This window comes from Rhineura floridana, chromosome 3 (genome assembly GCF_030035675.1).
Source record: "Rhineura floridana isolate rRhiFlo1 chromosome 3, rRhiFlo1.hap2, whole genome shotgun sequence".
Lineage (NCBI taxonomy): Eukaryota > Metazoa > Chordata > Lepidosauria > Squamata > Rhineuridae > Rhineura > Rhineura floridana.
This window is the reverse complement of record NC_084482.1, coordinates 97,798,150-97,822,131: the sequence shown is the minus strand read 5'-3', so window position 1 is coordinate 97,822,131 and position 23,982 is coordinate 97,798,150. Positions and strand designations below refer to the sequence as shown.

Sequence of the window (23,982 nt, the reverse complement as noted above, 5' to 3'; positions counted from 1 at the left end):
GTTCTCTTTCTGTCCATCCTCCATTTATGTAGATATTTTTGTGTCCAGCTGCACATATCTGATATGAGTGAAATTCCACCATCTCCCCTCCTATAAAGGGAATGCAAATCCATTTGAAGTTCTTTCAGTCTAGGACCCAGTAATTCTATTTCTGCATTCCTTTTCTACAGATTGTTTCTTCAGCCTCATTATTCAGTTACCAGCTTGTCCTGGGTTTTAGAGCTGGAGTTTATACCTCCAGCCAGCTTTTCTTTATTGCACTGAGGGGCCCTCTGTACCCTGGGGCTGTGGGAGGATGTATTAACCTCTCTGCAAGAGTTTTGCATTCCAAACATCCTGCGTTATGCAGCCCAGTTCATCTCCCCCCCCCCCGTACTTGTAGAACTTTTGCTCCCTAGCTCCTCCTACACCCATAAGAAAATAGTAGGTTGAGAACTATCCTGCCTGTGCTCACCATTATCTATCGTAATCGTAAAAGTTTTGATAATGTATTAAATCAGTTTTTTTAAAGGGAAGGTTTTGTCATTCTTCATCTCTCGCCCTAAGCAGGAAGAGGGATAAACTCCTTAAAACTGTTTTATGGCCACAATCCAACACATTTAAGCAGGCTTAAGCCTATTGAACTCAATGGGTTTAGTAGGCAGGCTTAAGTCAGTGTTGGATAATTTGTGGCCTATAACTTTAGCTGGCATTGCTGTTCTCTCCTGTTCATCCATCTGGAGCAATTACTGAGGATTATTTTTCAGGCACAAGTGTCAACATTTCCCCCCAGTTGGGTATCAAGTATACATGTGAGGTTAGTAATAGCTAGGCTTCAGATGTCTAATGAAAGGAATGCCCTGAGGTTAATGAGGTGCTGGGAAACAGCAGAACTAAATCTGATATTACCGTTTTTCCAGCTTTCAGATTTAATTAGAAGTTCCAATCACCTGTGCACACATTTTTGTTTGCACCCAATTGACAACCTATTGCTTTGAAAGAGGGGTGTGTGTGTGTTTTACGGTGGCAAAACCTGTCTATATATACCAGTTAGCTGTAGATGGCCTATAAACTAGTTCTATCAGTTCCTCATGCTATGTTCCAAAACTGTACTACTGTATCACCTTTTCAGAAAGACAGTCTTTTAATTTCCAGAATAGCAAGGACATCTGAGGTATCTCATGTTTTTCTCATTTCCCTTTTTCTTGTTGTAGTTAGAGTTGCCTCTGTGCATTCGTGCACAGTTTGGTCCTTTGTGAAAGTGGCTGCAACTGTGTACATGTATTTCTTTTAATCCCAGGATTTCCAGCTGTTATCCATCAAAAGTCAGCAATTGGGGAACCAGAGTAGAGGACATGGACCTAACTCAGGTAAATCAAGTGTGGAGTCAAATGCTGAATACTTTACATGAAGACTGGCTTATATGCAACAGGGTTACAAAACAGACATTTGAATAAATGCCTGCAGAATAGACAGATGAATATACATACAATCAAAAACTTTAAATGTGTTGATGAAAAAGGATAATCTACCTCTTTGCAAAATCATTGCACTGATGAATGGTGTGATCTACCCCGCACCCAGGTTTAAGCATTTAAAAAATGTGCTTAGAGTGTGCATTCATGTATTGCCTTGATCTAGTTAGAATAAAGTAGTCTCAGCCCTTTATTCTGACAAACCACAGATCAGGTAATAAACCAGATTTTGGATTATTTTCAGCCCCAGGTAGAGGAGTACCTGATTGAATGTTCCTTCATATAAACAAAGCAAAACTGTGTATATGAAAACTGTAGAGGTCAGGGAATGGGTTCTAATCTAGCCTTCTCCGACATACTAGTTTTCTTTGTTTAGGGATTTATTTTCATAAAGAAGCTTTTGCCCATGACACATTCCCTCAATGCACTTGTAATTTGAAGTGGTGCAATCTAGACATGGCTTTATTAGTTCATCTTCAGTTTGTAGACTTTACTGTCATTTCCTGCCTCTTTTTTTTTGAACTTGGGTGCAAATATTATCTGAGTTTAAACAGCCAAATATGTACATAATGCTGTCAGTTGGGATTGGTGCATGCATGTTTAGTTAATTGAGTTTCCTCGTAGTAATGACAATATGGCAAGATAGCTATGTATCTAGGACTTCTGGCCTGGCTGTGACTGGAATTAGATATTAGAGCAGATAATGTGGGCTCATAGTGGCCACAAGTCCTACTTTACAGAGGACAGTCCTCTGAATGAAGGGCTGTCTGGTCCTAGTCTACATTAAAGGGATAAAGCATAAGAAGGGAGAGTACCAGGGGGCTTGAAGTTGGTAAACAACAGCACATGGACAGCAGACTGAGAAAGGCACCCAGGTCACTATAGGAATTGTCTCTAAAATTGCACCCGTACATATAAATTAGTATGTGCACATTTTACTTGAATCTGTGTCCTATTTTTGTCATATATACATATAGCTGTGTGTTTTCATTCTGTTATCTTTTTTTTATGCTGCTCTTGCTGTTTGATTTTATTGTTGATTTATTGCAGGGAAAGGGGATCCTGTGGCCTTCTTGAAGTCGTTGGAAATACTGTGTCAGCATGGCCATTGGTCAGGGATGATGGGAGTTGTAATCCAACAATATTGTGGAGGGCCACAGGTTCCCCATCCCTGTTTAATTGCATTTTAATTGCATTTTGGATTATTTATGTTGTACTATTGTACAATATAGCACAATATTGCTGCTCTGGGAAAGGCTTTTGAAGGATAGGGATACAGCCGCTGGCTGTTTTAAGAAACCTGTTAGACTTTGGCTGCAATCCTATACACACTTACCTGGGAGCAAGACTCATTGAAGTGAGCAAGACTTAAATTCTGAGTAGACAATGCATAGGATTTGCACTGTTTATTTCTCCACATACCATTAGGAAAAATTCAGATAAACTTCCTTTCAATATTAACCCAGAAAAGCCAGATATTTATCAGAGGTGTAGTCATCCAGGGTCTTGGGGGTTCTTGGACCCCTTACTTTTTTGGAAGCAGGGCCCCTATGTCTCCAGCATCCTACAAGCCAATCAGCAAGAAAAAGGAGTGTGTTAGCCACTGAGAAGAGTTGTCTAACATGCTTCCTTGCCCTTTCCTGCTGATTGGAGCTAATCAGAGTGAAAGGAGGCAAGTCAGCCACTGAGAAGACTCTTCTCAGTAGCTAACATTCTCTTTCATGCTTATTGGCTTCTAGGGATGTCTGTTGTTGTGGGAGAAGGCATTAACAACCCCACAGCAAAAAGGGGGGAGGGGAGGGGCTGTGACTTAACATGAAGGGACCCTGCACCTCTGAATTTGCCACCACATTACTGTAATGCCTCACCTATTTCTGTTAGAACTTCCTGTGGTAAAGCTACCTGCAGCAGAGTTTGGCTGGCCCTGGGATTTATTATTTATTTATTAGATTTATATATAGCCCTTTTCCTAGTAGGAACCCAGGGCAGCAAACAAAAGCACTAAAAACGTTAGCATATCATAAAACAGACTTTAAAATATATTAAAATAAAACAACCATTACAAACATATCAATACAAAACATATTTAAAAACATTTTTTTAAAAGCTTTAAAAACATCTATTTTAAAAAAAGGTTTAAAACATATTAAGAAGCAGTTCCAACACAAACGCAGACTGGGATAAGGTCTCTTCTTAAAAGGCTTGCTGAAAGAGGAAGGTCTTCAGTAGGTGCCGAAAAGATAACAGAGATGGTGCCTGTCTAATATTTAAGGGGAGGGAATTCCACAAGGTAGGTGCTGCCACACTAAAGGTCCGTTTCCTATGTTATGCAGAACGGACCTCCTGATAAGATGGTATCTGCAGGAGGCCCTCATCTGCAGAACGCAGTGATCGACTGGGTATAAAGGATAAGACAGTCTTTCAGGTATCCTGGTCCCAAGCTGTATAGGGCTTTATAGACCCAAAGCTAAAACCTTGAACTTAGCCAGGTAGCTAATAGGTAGCAGTGCAATTCTTTCAGCAGGGGGGTGACATGTTGGCAATACCCTGCCCCAGTGAGCAGTCTCATCACCGCATTTTGCACCAGCTGCAGTTTCCAGACCAAGCTCAAGGGTAGCCCTACATTACAGTAATCCAGCCTGGAGTTTATCAGTGCGTGGACAACAGTGGTCAGGCTATCCCGGTCCAGAAAGGCCACAGCTGTCTTATCAGCCAAAGCTAGTAAAAGGCACTCCTAGCCACTGAGGTCACCTGGGCCTCTAGGGTGGAACTAATGTGAGCACAATCCTCCCCCTCCCCCAGTTATCTGAAGAAGTATAGAAGTATGATGAGTTGTTTGGCTACAGACAGAGTCAATTCCCATCCCAGGAGTTTATATATTATTGAGGAACAGAGAAGCTCTTTTTAGGTGAATTACATCAGACTAGAGTTTTCAATGGGCCAGGTGGAGCAAAGACACTTAAGAGACAGCTGGAAATTTCAGCAGCAACTTTTAATCCCAAAAGAGGATGATCACTGGGAATAGGGAAGGGGGATTTGTAGAGAAGGAGCAAGCAGAGTCATATTTGGCCAGAGTTTACAAACAGAATTATACATCAGAATGGTGGGAAAGAAACACTGTTCTCATTTGACAAATGGAGTGTTTGAAGCAATGTAGGACTGCTAAGTTGTATTTTGCAGAAAGAAAGAAAAATCTCTACACCCATACACACACACACTGGAGAAAATAACTTTCAAGCAAATAAGACAGCGCCTTGTGAAGCACAGGCACACTTCTTGTAGACTCTGGTTTTCTGAGGAAAAGTTTCTATCTTGGGGCAGGAATGGATTTCCTGAATTGTTCTCTGTCCAAGAAATAACAACATACCCTTTCTTTAACCACTATCCTGGAAATATCTCCCACATGCTAAGGCTAGAAGAGACAGGATGTTAAGTAAACTGGACTTGCACCCTGACACATTTTTCTTTTGGAGAGACTGGGTGGGTGGGCTTTGATCATGCTTAGGACAGAAACATAAGAGACTGCCCTATACTGGGTTAGGTCATTGGTCCATCTAGTGCAGTGTCGACACCAGCTGGCAGCAGCAGTCCAGGGTTTCAGGCAGGGACTCTCTGCCAGTCCTACCTGGAGGTGCCGGGGATTGAGCCTGGGACTTTCTGCATGTAAAGCAGATGCTCTACCACTAAGCCATGACCCAGACTATGATCCCCATAGTCTGATCTGAAATCCTTCCTGATCACAAATATCAGGCTAATGATAACAAAAGGCTTTCTCTTGTAACATGCCCTTTACCTCGCAGCCTTGAGACATCTGTGCCTGGGAACACCCAGCTTGCAATTTGGAAACTTTGCAGTTAGAAAGGCAAATTCGGGGGACACAAGACTGGGGCGCTTTCAAAGAAGGGTGGAAATACTCCAGTTTTTCGGGGGTGGGTTTATTAACACTGGTTCCTATGGCTTTTATCCCATTAAAATCAGAGTATTTCCTTGCTGTATCAGACCAAATATCCACCCGGTAGCGTTTTGTCTCTAAAAGTGGCTAATGAGGAGCCCATGGGAAGTTCACAACCAGGCAAGGATGGCAATGGGCAACTGTTCTTTGTTTTGTCTCCAGCATCTTATCACTGAATGTGATGGTACTTTCTTCATTAATATCAATAGTAGCCACTGAGGACCGACCTATTTTCTGTGAATTTGGCAAAGCCATTTCTTGCTATCGCCTCTGCCCAGGCTGTTGTTTATACAATCCCAGCCCTGTCCCAAACCAACAAATAATGAGACATGAGAAAACAACATATCACTGCAGAAATGTCAGTATTTCATTTATTGAGGAATATTATTAGTAAATTGGCCTGGGAAGGATTCATAAACCTGCAGTGGTGTTTGGAGCAGATAGTTCCTAGGTGTCCCATATCCATGTTTGTTCTGGAACCAAGGGTGATTTGGTTCCAGTAATGACAGGTACGAGGCTGAGAAACTGACAGTGAGGATGTATTGGGGTGTCTCTTGGTAGTGCCAAATATGGGCTGCAGACACACTAGCTGCTTCAGAAGCAGCTGGACAATTTTCTTTGGCTTCGGCTTAAGACATGTTTAAAATGCTTTTGCCCATGGCTGGACATACTTCCCTTCCCCGCTACTAATCTCAGACCACCCACAGCAAAGCGCTGGGCCAATCACTATCTCTGCCAGGGCCAGTGCAGGCATGACTGGGCCCTTGGGCACCAGCCTGTCCTGGGCACACAGCGCACTAGTCCAACCCCCCTATACAGGCTGTGTGGGGCTAATACGCCTGCCCGAGTGTCCCACCTACATCTCCTGTCCCTGTGAATGATGTCTGCATTTTGTGCGCATGCCTGCCTTCCCTTAGGGAAGCCCCCGTTGCCATCTTAGTTGATGGCAGGCATGCACAGACAGCATGCACGCCATTTACAGGGATGGGAGAGGTAGGTGGGGCATGCATGCAGGCTTATTGAAGCCTGCACTGACTATATTGGGGAGGTTGGGGTGCCTGGGAGCTTCTTCTCTGTGATCCGCAGTAGTGTCAGGAGCCAATGCTGCTGTGGATTGTGGAATGGGAGCGCTACCCTCCTACGCTAAGCAGGGGCCCTCGGCCAGGGCCCAACCTGGCTGCCCTCTGGTGCCGGCCCTGGTCTCTGCCCTACCTAAAGTGAAGCGTTTTCATTTCACACCACAGAATGGGAACAAGTTGATCTACCAAACGATCTCTGTGTGAAGCTGATTTCACAGAGCAATGCACTGGAGCAGCATTTTGCCAGGTTTTGGAGTAAAAAGGGGCAGAATTTGACTAGTGTTGTGTGTCTCTGGCTTCAGAAAACAGAGGTGGAAAAGCACTGAGGCCAGCACAACTACAAGTGTGTCTCTATCCATGGAGAGATACAAAAGAAAACGGTTTGATGGCTAATTAGTATTTCACAAAAGCTTTGATTTGACGGACTCAGTAAAGACAGAATATTTAAGCAGAAATTAATCTGCATGCTTTGCTGTTATTGAAATGAAAGTGAAAACTAGGCAGTCCAGAAATTAGAACAGCAATTATTATTATTATTATTACTATTATTATTATTAGCATTTATTGTCCATCCTTCACCCAGAGGTCCCAGGCTGGTTACAACAACCTTAAAATACAGTGTTAAAAACAATTAAAAACAACTAGAATCACAAAATATGGTGGGTCCTAAAATATATGTCTCAAGTGTCAAAGGCCAGGGTAAAGGGGTACATCGTCAACATTTGCCTAAAGCTGTACAGTGAGGTTTCCAGATGCATCTTGGTGGGGAATGAGTTCCTCAACTTAGTAAGATATAGTTTGCCTCTTCTTGGAACTAAAAATTGTGGCATGCTAAGCATATGGCTGATCAAGCAGCTTTTGAAATGTAGTAAAATAATACAGACACTAATACCTCTGGAAGAAAGTGATTCATCTGTCATTTTGCAACTGGTCAATTTATAGGGCTATCCCCAAACCACTCTAGGACTGTGCAGATGTTATGTTCAGTGTTGGTTGAATGCACATATGCAAGGGAATGGGATCATTGGTCTTGTCCCCTCCCTCAGCATAGAGCTTATGCATGCACAGAGTGTCCATAAGTAGGCTCTTTCAGAAGTGATGCTGAATGCCTGTAGGTAGGGGGTCAGAGCCAATATGCATGGTTTTGCTCTCCTCTTCATGTGTTAGGCAATGCATCTGCACAGCCCCTATAATGATCTAGAGTGATGACACTCAATAGGCCCACTCTCCTTCAAAATCATGGAAATAAATGGAATTAAAGAAGTTTAAGAAACCCAGGCTCTAGCTATGATCTGCAAATTACATAAGGTTCCCTGTGTTTTGCAAGGATGGACAATAGTTGTCCACCCTTAATTACCAAAATGTTCAAGATCTTCTGGACTTCTTATGGTTCCTGGTGTGTATGTATGTTATAATATACAATATTGATTGTCTATAGTTGTTGAACAATTTAGAATGTATACATTCTTACTAAACAAATAAATATATATTACATAGATATTATCAAGAACCAGAGCAATATTACTTGAAGAAGCAAGGATTAGTTATCTTGGTCCTATAAGTGCACAGCATTTTTTTTTAAATAATAGGATAGTTTCAGTATTATTTATAATGCTTCCATGTGATACACAAGGATTATGAAAAGATGTCTGATAGTTAGATCATATTGTCTAAATACAGGTTTCAGAAAAGGGACACTTTGTAATGTATATGGCTATAGGAGCTAAACCCCGAGATATGTCCCAATTTATGACTACAATTGGTTTAATTCATTTTGGAGACAATACTTTGAGATGCCTGTGGATCATGTTTGTATTACATGCACATTTTATGGAATCAGCTTGCATTTTGCATCTCGCACCTGTTGCCCCACATCTTTTTCATATCCCAGCATGACAGAGAATCAAAGCAAAAAGAAAAGGTTCCTGGTTGCTTAATTCTCAGGAATGTATTTTGATATGTGGGGAAACAATCTAATCAGGTGAAACCGGCAGGGGAAGGAAAAGTATTGCCTTTTGACCATAATGAGTCCGTGGTCCCAGCTTGCTTTTTCCATTCTTCTTCAAGCCGACAAACCACTTCTTATCTGTGTGCATCTTTGACGTGTAAGTATTGTAATGGTTCTCTTCTATCCTCTCCAGGAACAAGCACTCTTCCGTTGGCAACTGCTGAAGAAAAAGAGTGTAGTGCATTCAGCACTGAAGGTTATTTATTTATAAAATAATATACCACCTTCTCACAAAACATCAGGGCAGTGTACAGCAACATAAAAGCAATACAGAAGCATCATTACAATGACTGGCTATTTAAAAAAATTAAACAGCTTATTTAGTATAGTGGTGATGGTGGGTGGTATTCCACACTAGTCCTAAGTAGACTCACTGAAGCCATGTCTAACTTAGGTTCATTAATTTTAGGGGGTCTACTCAGAGGAGGACTACAGCCCTGTGACTGTATTATTGAGTCTGTGGAAGAGTTGCTTGCTTCCAGACACCTGTTTAAGGAGCATTCTTCCTGATGTGTTTGTGGGAAGAGTAGACGATGTGATCTCACACGTTTCAAGGAAGTGTGATCTCACATGTTTCAGTGCATTTCCCTGTCACTTTCCATACTGGAAAAAGTCTGAACTTCTGGGGGAAAGCGGGTTTGTTTCACAAGAGCTCTAAATCAGCTTTAATTGCACAGCCTGAATTTGCTGGGATGTGACTGAATCCCATCCCAGGGAGTCTGGAAACACCCTTCTCCTACCACATGGGGATCCACATGGTGGGCAAGCCTGGATGGCACACAGGAAGCTGCCTTAGACTGAGTCAGACCATTGGTTCATCTGGCTCAGAACTGACCGGCAGCGGCTCTCCTGGGTTTCAGGCGGACATTCCCAGCGCTACCTGCAGATGCCAGGAATTGAACCTAGGACCTTCTACATGCAAAGCACATGCTCTACAACTGAGCTGCACTCCTTCCCCAAGAGCAATCCATCACACTTGGCCCAAGGTGGCAACACTAAGCTATTGGCTCCACCTATCTGCTCTTCTGCAGGGTTGTGTTTCTTCTCAGCCCATTCTCTTTCAAGGCTGACAACATGTCCTACCACCACTCCAGGCTACTGCCTGAGTAGTAGCCTGAGTAGTATATGCAGCATCTCTGATGTTTGTTTATCCTAGGGTTAAATTTGGCTCGGTGTCCCTAATGGTGAATTGGCTGCTGAAGGAAGAAGCATTGTTGCTTCCAAATATGTAATCCAATATCTGAAAGTATTTTGGAACATTCCTTCTAGTTATTTTATTTATTTTTCCAGAAATAAAGATGGGCAAAAAGTTACAATCCAGCTGCAAAAACAACAAACAGCATCTATTTGCTGCTCGTGTAGCTGCCGTGCTAAAAGATTTCTGCAAACCTCAAAACCTCTCCCATGCCCAGTCCCACAGAAACCTCATACTTACCGAGCCATATAAACGTCCATTGGCATCCATAGCCAAGTACTCTCCAGACTCAGTACTCTTTATATACACTTCACCCACATTTTCTGCACTTAGCAGCAATTGAACTATGACAGAAAAACAGAATAATAATAATAATAGTAGGAAGGCACAGAATGTCCAAAGACATATTATGTCATTCTGCTGCTGAAGCCAAGCAAGTCTGGCCTGATAAGCGGTTTGTATAGGAGACTGCTAAGGAACCACATTCTTGCTGCTCTAAGCTCCTTGGAGGAAAAATGGGGTATAAATGTAACAAATGATACCTGAGACAAAATGTTGCAGTATGGAGTGCTCCCTGTTCAGGATTCCAGTCACTATTCCTTTCCCCCTTCTCTTTGATACTATGTCCCCCCCAGCCCCCCCCAAACACCATTCTAAGCCCATGGAACATGCTCAGTCCACACTGGGCTGTTTTTTTTTTATTAAAGAGTGTGGTGTTCATCCTTTTAGGGCTTTCTGTTTTACAAAAGTAACAAGTGTATCTGCAAATTTTGGACCTTCCCAAAACCTGCTGACTCCTCCTTTTTCATGGGCAATGCTGTTTTGGCTAGATAAACAATGGCACTCGCATCCTCAATACTGGAAATATAAGGAATGATAATGACATTGTCTCACTCCTTACATAGACACTCAATCACAGCCAGAGCTTGGAAAAGTTACTTTTTTGAACTACAACTCCCATCAGCCCCAGCCAGCATGGCCAATGGATTGGGCTGATGAGTTGTAGTTCAAAAAAGTAACTTTTTGAAGCTCTGAAGCACTCTGCAGGTGAGGGCCTCCTGCAAATACCATGTCATCAGGAGGTCTATTCCACACAATATAGGAATCAGGCCTTTCATGTTGTGGCACCTATCCTTTGGAATTCCCTCCCCTTAAATATTAGGTGCCACCAGTATCTACTGAAGACCTTCCCCTTCCAACAAACCTTTAAGTAGAGATCTTTCCCATTCTACATCTTTAATGGAATTGTTTTTATGATGTTGTATTGCTTGTTGTTTGCTGCCCTGCGCTCCTTTGGGAGAAAGGGTGGGATATAAATTTAATAATATAAATACATAAGTAAATAATCAATAAGTAAAAGTGGCTATGTTGGCCCACAAGAAAATTCTAAACTACATATTAGGTGAATACCTAACACGGGGTAGGTTTATCTAGCAGTTGAAAGGACTTTATTCTGTGAAGACAGGACCTCCAAGTCCTAGGCAAAGCAGCCCAATTTGGCTTCTATTGGCTTTTTCCCTTTCACACCACCTAAAATTAATTTCTGACTTTACTAATATAAAGACTTCCAAGTTTCTCATGATTTCTGTTTTCCATCTACCAAGGAACCTGTGTGGTTCACCTAAGGATGGAGACAGAACTGGATAACAGCTAGTTCTTGTGTTTTCAGAGATGGGGGATAAGCCATTTTTATGCTTCTTGTTCCCAACAGACTTTGGTGCAAACTGATACCTGCATAGCATATAGATGACCTCATGTGAAAGTCTGCTATCTCCTCCCCATTCCATTTTAGGACTGTGACCAAAGGTAGACTCCATGGCTTGAACATCAACCAATTGTTTCTCCCCACCCCCACCCCCTTTGCTATGGTTATCATCTCACCTGCTTTGTTATATTTTGGTTGGCTTAATTATACAGCCACGAGAGCAGCTGTATACTATAGCTAGTATGGATTTTTCGCATTCTGCAATGTTAAATTGAAAATATCCCCATGCCATTCTGCTGCTTCTCATAAGCTCATTTCAAAACAAAACCTTACAAAACTTAAAGTCCTGAACTCAGAAATGCTTGCTTAACAACCCTCTTAAGTTTTCATGACGATAGACAAAACAATCAGAGAGAATTGAGAGTTCAAACTGTAAAACTGTTTATAGTCCTACTGGTTATAGAAGATGGTGATTAGGTGGGGAGAAGCACAACGGGACAGTAGAGAACTTTGTTTGAGACATATTTTATAACTGTTATTAGACATATTTTACCATTGTTATTCTTTTTTTTATTCCCCCCCCCCCGCTTTTGATGAACTGTATATTGTTTGAGATTTATTGTTCGGTTTGTGTTTTATAATGTGATGTATGGTTTTATTTTATTTTTGTGTAGATATTTTTATAATTGTTATATTTTGTTTTTAAAGATATGTATATTGCCTGTGATTTATTGTTCAGTTATGTTTATTTAAAATGTGATATATTTGTTTTCTTTTACTATCAATTGTACCAAATGTGATGGTATATTGCTTTTATGTTGTAAACCGTCCAGAGATCTTCGGCTATGGGGCGCTATAAAAGTGTAATTAATAATAACAATAACAACAACAACAACAATAAAATGAGAAAAAATCCAGACCCCGTTGGACTTTTTTCTGTCAGTGTTCTTATAATTTGTTGAAATTAATTAAAAATCAGTCATGTTCACAGAGTACCTGTAATCCTATTACTGACTTTGCCCCACACTCTAACTTCATATTTTGCAGTTTAAAAGTAAAAAAAATACATGGCTGATTTTTAATTAATTTAAGAAATTTAACATTGAACTCTATAATAGTACAGGCATGCTCAGTAAGAACCAACTGTCAGTGTTCTAAAAGCCAGACTCACAGCTGTTTGGCTTGGCTAATCAAGTGGCTGTACCCATGCCAGACATTTATTCCACTTAAAACAGTCATGGCTTCTCCCAAATAATTCTGAGAAGTGTAGTTTGTGAAGCGTACTGAGAGTTTTTAGGCAACTCCTATTCCCCTGACAGAGCCTAGAGTCCTTAACATGGGCAAGACTCTCTAGTCTCTATAGGCTTGCCTTTAATCATTTAATGGGTTGACACTACAGAGATTAGAAGGCAAGACTAGATAGAGTCTCACTCCCGTTAAGGACTCACTAGGGCTAGGCTTACCTTTTAATTTCTATTATAGGCTTTTCTGGCTTCTTCCTGCTTGGAGCTTGGATTATTCGGGGGGAGGGGGTGGCAGAGAAAGAGATCTGTACTGCTGTACTGTTCTGTGAGTAAAATCAATAAAAGAACAATATATTCAAGGGAACATTAAAGGGGAAAATATCTGGCGTTGGGGGAAAGACATTGACGTTCAGAGCAAATAGGATTGCTTCACAAAGATGGAGAATATGTGGATAGTTGAAAAATCCGTTGGTAAATCCAAACTCAGCAGAATTCTCACTCATCTCAACTTGGGTGCTCCTTTCTGCAAGACATTTTCCTAGCTGTTCCTTACCCCAGTGTTTCCACTAAAGCTATATAATCCCCACTTCTCTCATATAAAAAATATTTTGGCATGTTATACAACTTTTTTTTTAACCAGGGTCCCTTACCATTTTAGGACCAGGGGTACATTTGGAAATCTTAAGAAACTGACACAGGTAGCACAAAATACCCATTTCACAGAAAGAAATATGGTGATGCTCAGAAAGCCCCTCCTCCCCCAAACAGGTAAAACAACAGCTGTCATATTCTGCTAACCATAGGTTCGTGTTTAAGAAGCTTGTCCTGAGCAGGACCCAGTAAGTTGGGGAAAAGCTGGGAAGGAGGAGCAAAACAGGCGGAAAGAATTAGACTGAGAACTTGACTGGGTGTGATTAATAAAGTCCTCAAGAATCACTAATATCTCATGGATAAAAGGGCTAGATACTAAAATAGCTACACACACATCAAAACAAATGAAACAGACCAAAAAAAGCAGGCCATCTCCCAAAAAGCAAACCCACCCAAACCATTTTTTTTTAATGAGAGAGGCAGGGGACTGAGGAAGGTGTCTGAGAGTGCAGTGGTGCCACAGGCATCATGTTGGGAACTCCAGCTCTGAAGTACAGATTGTTATTCATTTTTGTAAATAGAAGTCATTTAAAATATCACTGTTTCCTTCTTTTCCATGGTTTCATAAAATCTAAATCGGAGGGGACCATTCAGTCTTCTGGTTTGATTCCTTCCACATTTCTGGAATTTAGCTTTAACCAGCCATCTACATTTAATACCTGCCCTTAAATATGAGCAGCCTCAGTCCCCCCTCCCCCAAGTAAAAGTAAAACAAATTTCACAGTGTGCCAGGACAAAAGTCCTGTATGCACCAATGCCAGAGATTCTTCTAAGAGCAGGGCATTATTTTGTTATGTTACATTTAAATGAGTCCATCAGATGAACCGTCCTCCAGCTGAAGGAGAAGCTGACAATCCTCCAGGATCAGTTGGGCTGTACAGTAGCTCTGAGTGCACAGTTAAGTAGATGTAAATGTTACAGCCAACAACAGTTTATAAAAACAAGAGCTTTTTCCTATGGGAGGTTGGGGCAATGATTCTTAATTCATACTTATGTTATTTATTTATTTTTAAAAAATGTCTATCGTACATGCTAAAAGTAGGCACTGAATTCTCTAATGACTTTGTCTTTGAGAAAACATTGGCTGCGCATTGGCAGCTCGAAACAAACACCAAAAGAAAAAGAGAGAGGATATTATGTAATATAAATAAAGGCAGGGGGAAAGCTGACATTATTTATACAAAAATTATTAAACCAATATTTTATTTTATTAATTAAACAATAGAATAAATAAACTCCAACTGGTAATTTGGGGTTGTTGTTTTATTTTACCATATGTCCATCTTTCACCTTCTCTGTCTTCTACTACTTCTAACTTTCTTTCCCTACTCTCTATCCCCCATTTTTTTACTTCTCTTAAAAAGGGACCTGTCATAGCCCCTTCAGAGTACTCGGAGGAAGAGGAAGAGGCAGAGTTGGCAGACCCAAGAGAAGGAACTAGTGGAACCCCTGAGGACACAACTCTGGCTCTTCCCCAGCTGGAGAATGTCCAGGACCTGGCTGAAGCCCCTCAATGGGATTCTGGGCATGAACAGGAGGCTCCCCTCCCCACTGCAGAAAGGAGACGCCAGCGAGTAGCACAGCAACGAAGGAAGAGGCCGGGTCGTTTAAGAACAAGCAGCTCTGAGCAGCTGGGAGACTAATCACGGGCACCTGGCTTAGGGAGTCTGTTATAAAAGGCAGTTCATGGCTGCGGCAGACTGCTGACTACAACGGCGGTTGTGACTCCTCGTGTGTAACGCCGTTGCTAGCCTCTAGACCTTCAGACTGGACCCTTGGCTTCCCGAACTCGGCTTCCCGAACTCGGCTTCCCGAACTCGGCTTCCCGAACTCGGCTTCCCGAACTCGGCTTCCCGAACTCGGCTTCCTGAACTCGGCTTCCCGAACTCGGCTTCCCTACCTGGATGACGCTCTGGGACACTGCTACTGGTTAGTTTGTCAAGCCTTTGTTCTGCCAGCCGGCCTCCGTTATCTGCCTGGCCTTGACTGATTTATTGCCTAACTAACTGCCGGCTGCTTCGTTACTGCCCCGCCCCCTGAAGCTGACAGGACCCTAAATCTAAAAGATAGCAGTGGTGCCACTGATCCTGATCTACCATCCAGTATTAGAGCTACCTGAAATATCTACTCTGAAGTAAGTCTTACTCAGTTCAACATGACCTTCTCCCAGGTATGTTCAGGATAGCATCTTAAGTGATTATGTTTCCCCCTAGTTACAAGCCATGCCTCATTAAAGAGGCCCACTCCCTATTTTTGTGGTTTTACTGTGAGTTGGAGGATGATCTGCTTATCACTTAAAAAAAACACCCAACAACAGTGCTGCTTGTGTTCATCCATCAATGTAAATGGGCTCTGCTTGCTTAAGAAGAGTCAGGGCTACTTTTATGAATAGCGGTATGCAAATATTTTTATAAATAAATGAATATCTATTACTAGCTATGTACAAATGTCATGACAAAGATTAGCTCAGCAGGTTGTGGAAAGTTTACTTCCACCCAAGTTTACTTACGTCATCAGCCTATGACTTGTCCTTTGTAACTAAGGTTATTCTGCTGGCACATAACCGTTTAAGGAGTTTCCTCTGTAAATATTTTTTCATCAGGATGTCCAAGTTTAATAGCTCATTTACACTAAGCTCATTTCTGGCACAGACTAGTAAACATACACCCTTTAGAAAGCAACATTGGCTACACGCAAAGTTTTTCCAGAAAAAATGTAAGAGGACTCTAGTGAGCCAGTGATGCATGGTGGGAGGTTTGTGTGTGTCAGTTTCACATGAAACTAATGCTTTTCCTAGCTCATAGCTCTTCTTACAGCGTCCTGACCTATTAGGGGATAGGAATCCGTCACTGTTACAACACAACTGGATATTGGGAAGGCCTGGAAAATCTTTTGCTGCCATAAGATGTGGCAATGGCTGCTAGGTTATATGGCATTTTGAAAGGAGTAGACAAATTCATGGGGAGAGGACTATCAGCAGCTGCTAACAATGATAGCTAAATGGAAGCTCTGTCTGCATAAGCAGTATACCCCTCAACACTAGATGATTGGAATAAACAGGAAGGAAAGGCTCTGCTTGCGAGTACCCATCCATACTCTACAGATTGGCCACTTTGAAACAAAATGCTTCAGTACATATTGGATAGATCTTGGTTGGATCCAGCAAGGTATTTCATACATTGGTTCTGTCAAGGCAGGGCTTTGGGGCAGAGGTCCAGGGCACCACTGAGCAGGTGAGCCCCAAAATGCAGCAAGGCTGGCATACCACATTTTGAAGCACCTTCCCAGTCCCCTCCTAGAGTTCCTCTGTCTCTACAGCCAAGCAAGTTGCAGTGCCAAGCATGCACATTTTCTGGTTGCCTTGGGAAAGAGAGCCTTGAATCCAGCGAGGTGAGCAATCACTACAGCCAATAAGCAGTCAGTATGGATTCTCCTTGCACACTGATCGACTCCTACCATTGTTTGTTGTGGGGAAGAGAGAGTCATAAGGACCTGAGAGATAGAAGTTTACATAGAGAGGAGGGTGGACAGCCAAGCCCAGGTACTTACTTTATTATGATCACTGCAAGTTCAGGCTGCCAGCCAGTGGCAAGCTTTAAGGGAGTGATTGGGACTTGCTTTTAAAAAAGGTTGTGAAGGGAAGTACGGAGCAGTGGATGGGTCACTGCATGGTGAAGATGCTGTTGTTTGCCAGCAAGTGCTTCCTTTCCTTTGCCCCAGGGAGCAGTTTTAGAGAGACCGTACATGTATGTGTGTGAGAGCTTTTGTTCAATGGAACATTACTCCTAAGTAAATGTGCCTTGGATGGTAGCCTTACAGCCTATTCCTGTGCATGCTTACTCAGAAGGAAGTCCCATTGCGTTCAGTGGGGCTTACTACCAGGTAAGTGGGAGAAAGTGTATTGCTAACTCTCTCTTTAAAAAAAAAAAAGCCAAAGGGGGGGATGTGTGGTTTTGGCCCAAACCAGGAATTAGGGAGGGTAGGAGATAAAAAAAAATTGGGGGAGGGGTGTGTCTGTGTGTGTTAGAGTTGCCAGGTCAGAAGCATCCCAAACCCTGAGATTTCAGGGGTGGGCCCTAGTGATATCACAGGGGCGGGCCCGAGTGATGTCATTAAGTATAATACATTAAGCATCAACCACAGTTGCTTGGAGCATACATTTCAAATAAAAACATTTCTCTGATTGAAAATTAAGAAATCTTAGCTAAAAGATGGTGCCTGGGTAGAGAACATTTAATCTAGCCTACTTGCTGTCAGCAAGAAGGGTTTAAGTGCCCTCAGGCCAGGCCAGTCACCAGAAGGCCATTGTTGGAAGAAAGAAGCCTAGTGTTGTGGAGATGTTAGATGGGAGCACTCAGGAGTAAAGGGCTGAGGGCTGCAATTCTAAACACACTAAGGGACTAAGCCCTGTAGAACTCAATAGGACTTACTTCTGAGTAGATATGGTTTGGATTATGCTATTGGTAAAGCTTGACTAGGGATCCTCTACAAAGTTATCCATATCCAAGCAGGGTTGGCAACCCCCTGCCTGGAATGCCCAGCCCCTACCTTTTAACATGGCTGCTCCAAACGTCTTTACAGATTTGATCCTTCACTTCATAAAGAAGTTTGAGAAATGAGTAAGAAGATTCTCTACCCTTTCCTGCCTACTCTGTGGACTCCTATAAACTCATTTTGACAGCCAACCCAATTCCAGTGAGTAATAATGGGCAGAGAGAAAACACACATGGTTTGGTCTATCTTCACAGGCAGCAGCTTGGGAACAACAACAATTGCAGCCACACTTCTCAGTACATGAATTCTCTTTTACCACTCTTGGGCAAGAAACAAACCGTCATGCAAACAACAAGGTGCATCATCAGTGGGTTTAAGGGGGTTAAGCTGAGTACATAGAACCACTGTTGTTGCTTCTATGGATGTAAGGGAGTGAGGTTAAAGGTAAATGAAATGCAAAAAGAAAAAGAAAAGACGGTGATGATTTCCTAAATGCAATACCATACCAACCACAACAAAATTCCTATGAATAAGGAAGAACACTCAGCATCCCACAACCAGTCAGAATTCCTAACCAAAAATCAAAACTAAAAAAATCCTGGTAGCCAGTCAGCCAAGGTAACAGAAATCCCCATGCAGCACAATCTGACCTGGGGGCTGAAGTTAGTGCAGAATGCTGTGCTACAATTGTTGACATGAGACCCTGTCAGCATATAATACCTCTGCTCTGAAATTAACATTGGTTTCCAATTTGCTACCAGGCCAAGTTCAAGGTGTGCTTTCCATGTTATGGGTGCCACACAGTACTTGTTCTGCTTTTGTAAGAAATCAGTCCTTTACTGTGGCAGTACCTACGTTTAGAACTCCCTGCCTGTTGACGTTAGGCTGATGCCTTCATTATAGTCTTTTCTGCACCTGCTAAAAACATTTTTGTTTAGCAAATCTACCCAGGCATGTAGAAGCTATTATGTTTTTTATCTGTTTTTAATTCATTGTTGGTTTTATTATTTTGAATGTTTTTAAATATCTGTCTTTAACTGGTTTTGCCAATGATTTTATTTTTTAATTTCTTCGGTTAACTGCTTTGAGATTTTTTACAATAAAAGAATATATAAATGTTGTAAATAAAATAAATACATTTTAGAGTATCTGTGGCCCTTGGGTCTCTTCCCACTTTTAGGAAAAAAGGAATCTGCCTTATACTGACTAAGACTATTTGGCACCATCTAGTTATGTACTGATGACATGGGCTAGCATTGGCTCTCCAGGATTCCAGGTAACAGTCTTTTCCAGAAATTGAATTTTGGACCTTTGCATGCAAAGCATATGCCTTACCACTGAGCTACAACCCTTCCCCTGTTTTAAAAAAGTATCTTTTAAAATGGTTCTTTTCAATTCACCAATGAATGCACATCATACCTATGGCAGATCAACACCATTCATTTAAAGCATATTCAACACCCATTTGAAGCATATGAATCACACCACAGAATCATGGGAACTGTAGTTTGTTAAGAGTGGTAGAAAATATAACTGTGAGGGGGAAATTACATTTCCCAGGATTCTTTAGGTGAAGTCATGTGCTTTAAATGAAGAAATATTTTTATAAGCATGATTGTCAAAGATGTTTATTATTTACACAACCTGTAAAGGTATTTGTAGTGAAATCCTATGTTTGTTTACTCAGAAGCAAGTCCCAATGTATTCAATGGGGGTTACTCAAACAGGGAAGCGTGCACAGAACTGCTATCTCAAGTGATAAGAAACTTCACTCACCCATCCCAAAATTCAGAATCATGCCACTTTAAGCTGTTTTGCAACTGTTTATACTTGTTTTTATGGTTATTGGATGTTAAAGGTATTTATTTCTTATTGTGAGGTCCCTTGGTTTCTAGTCTGCGACCCTACCTCACAAGCAGAGCTTGGAAGTAACTAGTTACAAGTAATTTATTTTTTGAGTAATGAGTGGGTAACTTCATTACATTTTGCTGGTAATAGAATGAGTAGTAACTTCATTACTTTTGAGGAGTAATTGTAATGTTTCCAGCATTACTTTTGTGCATTACTTTTTTGGGGGGGAGCAGGGGAAGTATTCTGCTCCTCTGATTTGTGAATAAAAATCATGTGCTTCAAATTGGGCTTCTATGCAGTGTTGTTCTTCCTTCATGCTCTATGGGTGCTTAGGAGGCAACGAGGGAGGAGGTGGAGCAAGACGGTGTGGAGAAAACAATTGTTTAAAAATTGACAGGAGTGGAAGGAGAAAAGAGCTGAAGGCAATATATATATATATACAAAAATATGTATGTTGGGGTATCATCATTGCTGGGGGTGGGGAGAGGGGACGTGAGATTCTGTTATGCCATTCTGTTAATCTTACGGATAAAAAAAATATTCTACTACCCTCTGTGCTTATTTTTAATGTCGTGTTAGGCTACTTAGATGTGCAGCAGCCAAGGCCAGCACCTTGTAGGCATTTTTTAAAGTAACCAAAATGTAATTGTAGCAATTACTTTTGAGTAAAAGTAATCAGTTACTTTCAGAGCAATTGCAATTGTAACGGTAATTACTACTTTTGGGGGGGCATGTAACTGTAATTTATTACTTTTTAAAAGTAATCTTCCAAGCTCTGCTCACAAGGTTGTTGGAAAGACTCCCCCCCCCTCTCTCTCTGGAGATGTAAAAATACATACACCACATATAATAGTTTATTGTCAAAACCAGTTGGTCATTACACAACATTTTTTTAAAAAAAAATACAATCAGTATTAGTTTCCTACATAATAAAAGCAGTGATACCTATTTAAGCCCTGCCTAATTGCTTTAAAAATAGGATTGGAGGGGGAGAGACAGATTTACAACACAAAGACAATTCTGTGTTATGTTCACTCAAAAGTCCCATTAATTTACAGCACAATCCTAACCATGTGTACTCAAAAGTAAGTCCTATTGAATTCAATGGGATTTACTCCAGGGATGTGGGATTAGCATTGTAGCTTTACTCCCAGAAAAGCGAGTATTGGATTAAAGCTTCATATGGAAAGTTTTCAAAGCCCTGCCATCTTCAACAGCCCAGGAAAATTTAAACTTGTTTGACTTTTGCACACAAGAGAGAAAAAGACTGAAAACCATATACTTATTGGGTGTGAGTCAGGATGTTTCTGTTGGGGAGGCAGATTTATGTTACAGTAGGCCTTTCACTTGCTGATCTTAGGTTGGTAATGCTACATTCAGTGCACAATCAGGCACTGTATTTCAGATGGAGTGGGTTGAAAGTGACTTAAGATTTACAGTAGGACCCCGCTTTCCAGCACTTCGCTTCTCGGCACTTCACTAATGCGGCGGTTTTGAACTGTATCCATGTTCCATATGTTCGGCACTTGTTCCATTTTTGTGGTGGAAAATTGCCAGAATACAGAGAGACGCTGAGTGCACAAATTGATGGTGCCTGATGCCCTTCTCGGACTCAGCTACTGAGTGCGTCGTCAGAGCTTGGAAACATTCCTTTTTTAAACTACAGTTGGGCTGATGGGAGTTGTAGTTCAAAAAAGGAATGTTTCCAAGCTCTGACAATGTGCTCAGCAGCTGAGTCCAAGAAGGGCATCCGGCACCATTTTATTGTCGAGAGAGGCAGCGGAGGGCGAGCGAGCAAGCGAACAGGCAGGCAGGAGGACGAGTGGGCAAGGGGGGGATGAGCGAGGGAGGTGGTGGAGGGCGAGCCAGTGCACGAGCGAACAGGCAGGGGGGAGGGTGAGCGGGCAAGGGGGATGAGCAAGGGAGGCGGCGGAGGGCTAGCGAGCAAGCAAACAGATGGGGAGGGCGAGCGGGCAAGGGGAGGATGAGCGAAGGAGGTGGTGGAGGGCTAGCAAGCAAGTGAACAGGCAGGGGGAGGGCAAGCGGGAAAGGGGGGAGGAGCAAGGGAGGTGGCGGAGGGCAAGCGAGCAGGTGTGGGCTGGTGGGTAGCTCTCTCCCTGCGATCCGTGGCAGGGAGCCTGCTGCAGAAGGGGAGCACTACTCCCTCACCATAGCTGCTCTCCCCAGTCCTAGCCGCCTTCTGATTTCTTGACGATTGTCTCCATTTTGGTTAATGATTTTGCCGAGGTATTGATAATTCTTGACAAGTTCAGTGTCCTCATTGTCAACTTTAAAGTTACATAAATCTTCTGTTGTCATTACTTTAGACTTTGATGTTCGGCTGTAGTCCTGCTTTTGTGCTTTCCTCTTCAACTTTCATCAGCATTGATCTCAAATGAAGATTACAAGGAGACAGAAGCCACTAGCTAAGTGCAGACGAGGGGAAAACAGCAGCTCTTTAGGACCGTGAGGATTCCTGGTATCCGACTAACTCACTTATCAATCACAGAGACTGAAAGCTTATTTTTATTGAATAAAATACAATTTTATTGTATTGCCATCCTGGGCTTGATCAGGAGGAAGACCAGGATATAAATTCGAAATAAATAAAATAATCTTAGAAGGGGATGTGGCTGTGAGGGCCGTGGTGTGACTATTATGAAGGGACCCTGCACTTCTAATTTGCCACTACACAACTGGGGATGTGACCTTAGTCCTGAGTCTAAAATTATCTAATTGCACCACTGATTTATTATGTTCCCAAGGCAATGGAAACAAGCCTTCTCAAGACTTTACAGTGTAGATGGACTCTGAAATCTGGTAGAATGATACTGGGACCATTCTAGATAGTTTCAGCAAAGGCTGAAGGGACCTGAGAAATTACATATGTCTAAGCTAGACAAAAGTTTTTCCACTTCAGAGTGAAATTTAGTATGGTGAACTTTCATCAGCTAATGGTATCAGCCTTCTGCAACCTGAGGACCTCCAGATGTTTTGGATGGAGAAAGTGGGTAGAGAAAAGCTTTTCTCCCTCTCTCACAACACCAGAGCTCATCCAACAAAGCTAAATGTTGGAAGATTCAGGACAGACAAAAGAAAGTACTTCTTCATGCAGTGCGTAGTTAAACTATGGAATTCGCTCCCACAGGAGGCAGTGATGGCCACCAACTTGGATGGCTTTAAAAGAGGATCAGACAAATTCATGAAGCATAAGGCTATCAAGGCTATGCTTTGACCCCATGGTAGGAGGCAGCATGCTTCTGAATACCGGCCCCTGGAAATCTCAGGAGGGGAGAGTGCTCTTGCGGTCAGGTCCTGCTTGTGGGCTTCCCACAGGCATCTGGTTGGCCACTGTGAGAACAGAATGCTGGCCTGATCCAGCAAGCTCTTTTTATGTTCTTACTATAACTCCCATTAGCCGCAGCCAGTTATAGTCCAAAACATCTGAAGGGCACCAGGTTGGGGAAGGCTGCCTTATAACACTGCACTAGTTTTCTGGATTTGAATGTGGATTCTGTCACTGGCTCTCCTCTTATTCTTGCATTTCTAAATGTGACTTCAATCACAATGGACACATAGTATAAATGAATCGGCCCTGTCCAGAGTCAAGGCTCTGAAGCTGGAAAGGTGACTATGAATCTAGCTTTTTTTCTCCATTGCCATATTAGTTCTCAGTTCTAGGCCTCTCATGCTTAGCACCTGATTTGAACATTTGTATGAAGTGATTTCCCATGTGTTTTGGGAATTTAACACCATGACTATGCAACCCCTCTTGTTTGTGGTTTGTATTGTCATGCTGAAAAGTTCCTGAATTGCCCTTGGCTCTGGCTCTGTGGCCTGTTGGTCTCCCTGCTTTCTTCTTTCCTTCCCAGTCCCAGTGGGCACCAGCTACCACTGGACGTTTAAACCAGAGGTGGGCACAAAGGTGGGCACTCTGGATGATTTGCTGTAGATCAGTAAGGATTTCCAACTTCCAATTGTTTAACAACAGTAGCAACAGAATTAGTCTGCTGAAATGCAGAAAGCTTAGAGTCATCAAGAATAGATTTTTCTGTGGAAAGGCTCAGCTCAATTTTGCTTCTCAAAATAACAGAATTGCTGTTCTCAGCAGCTGCTCAGATGCCCCATGTTTTTTAAAACCTGAGTGCATATCTTTTGCACCTGTTTCCAGTGTGGCTCTTAGAGATCTAGTAGAACACAACAGTAGATCCCACAAGCCTGAAATCTGGCTTCCTTTACTCTAAACCAGGGCTGGGGAACCTTTGGCCCTCCAGATGTTGTTGAACTACAATTCCCATCATTCCATGATGGCCGGGGCTGATGGGAGTTGGAGTCCAACAACATCTGGA

The 23,982-nt window shown here is 42.1% G+C and overlaps 1 protein-coding gene and 1 long non-coding RNA gene across 12 annotated transcripts in view; one reads left to right on the top strand and one right to left on the bottom strand.

The window, feature by feature from the left end:
* Positions 1 to 1,065: 1,065 nt before the first annotated feature.
* Positions 1,066 to 8,733, top strand: LOC133380204 (uncharacterized). The gene is made up of 3 exons (XR_009761383.1): positions 1,066 to 1,153; positions 1,280 to 1,349; positions 8,627 to 8,733. It is a non-coding gene; the product is annotated as an uncharacterized LOC133380204 (long non-coding RNA).
* Positions 4,454 to 23,982, bottom strand: part of FGF1 (fibroblast growth factor 1) — a 140,425-nt gene continuing 120,896 nt past the window's right edge. For 8 of the 11 annotated variants that reach the window (XM_061616993.1, XM_061616994.1, XM_061616995.1 and 5 more), the window contains 3 exons: positions 10,893 to 10,979; positions 9,929 to 10,032; positions 4,454 to 8,653 (listed from right to left, as the gene is read on the bottom strand). In XM_061616993.1, coding sequence (XP_061472977.1) covers positions 8,459 to 8,653; positions 9,929 to 10,032; positions 10,893 to 10,979 — 386 coding nt within the window. In that variant the 3' untranslated portion in view covers positions 4,454 to 8,458. The remainder of the gene's footprint in view (positions 8,654 to 9,928; positions 10,033 to 10,892; positions 10,980 to 23,982) is intronic. The other 3 variants (XM_061616996.1, XM_061616997.1, XM_061616998.1) reach the window with 3 other exon arrangements.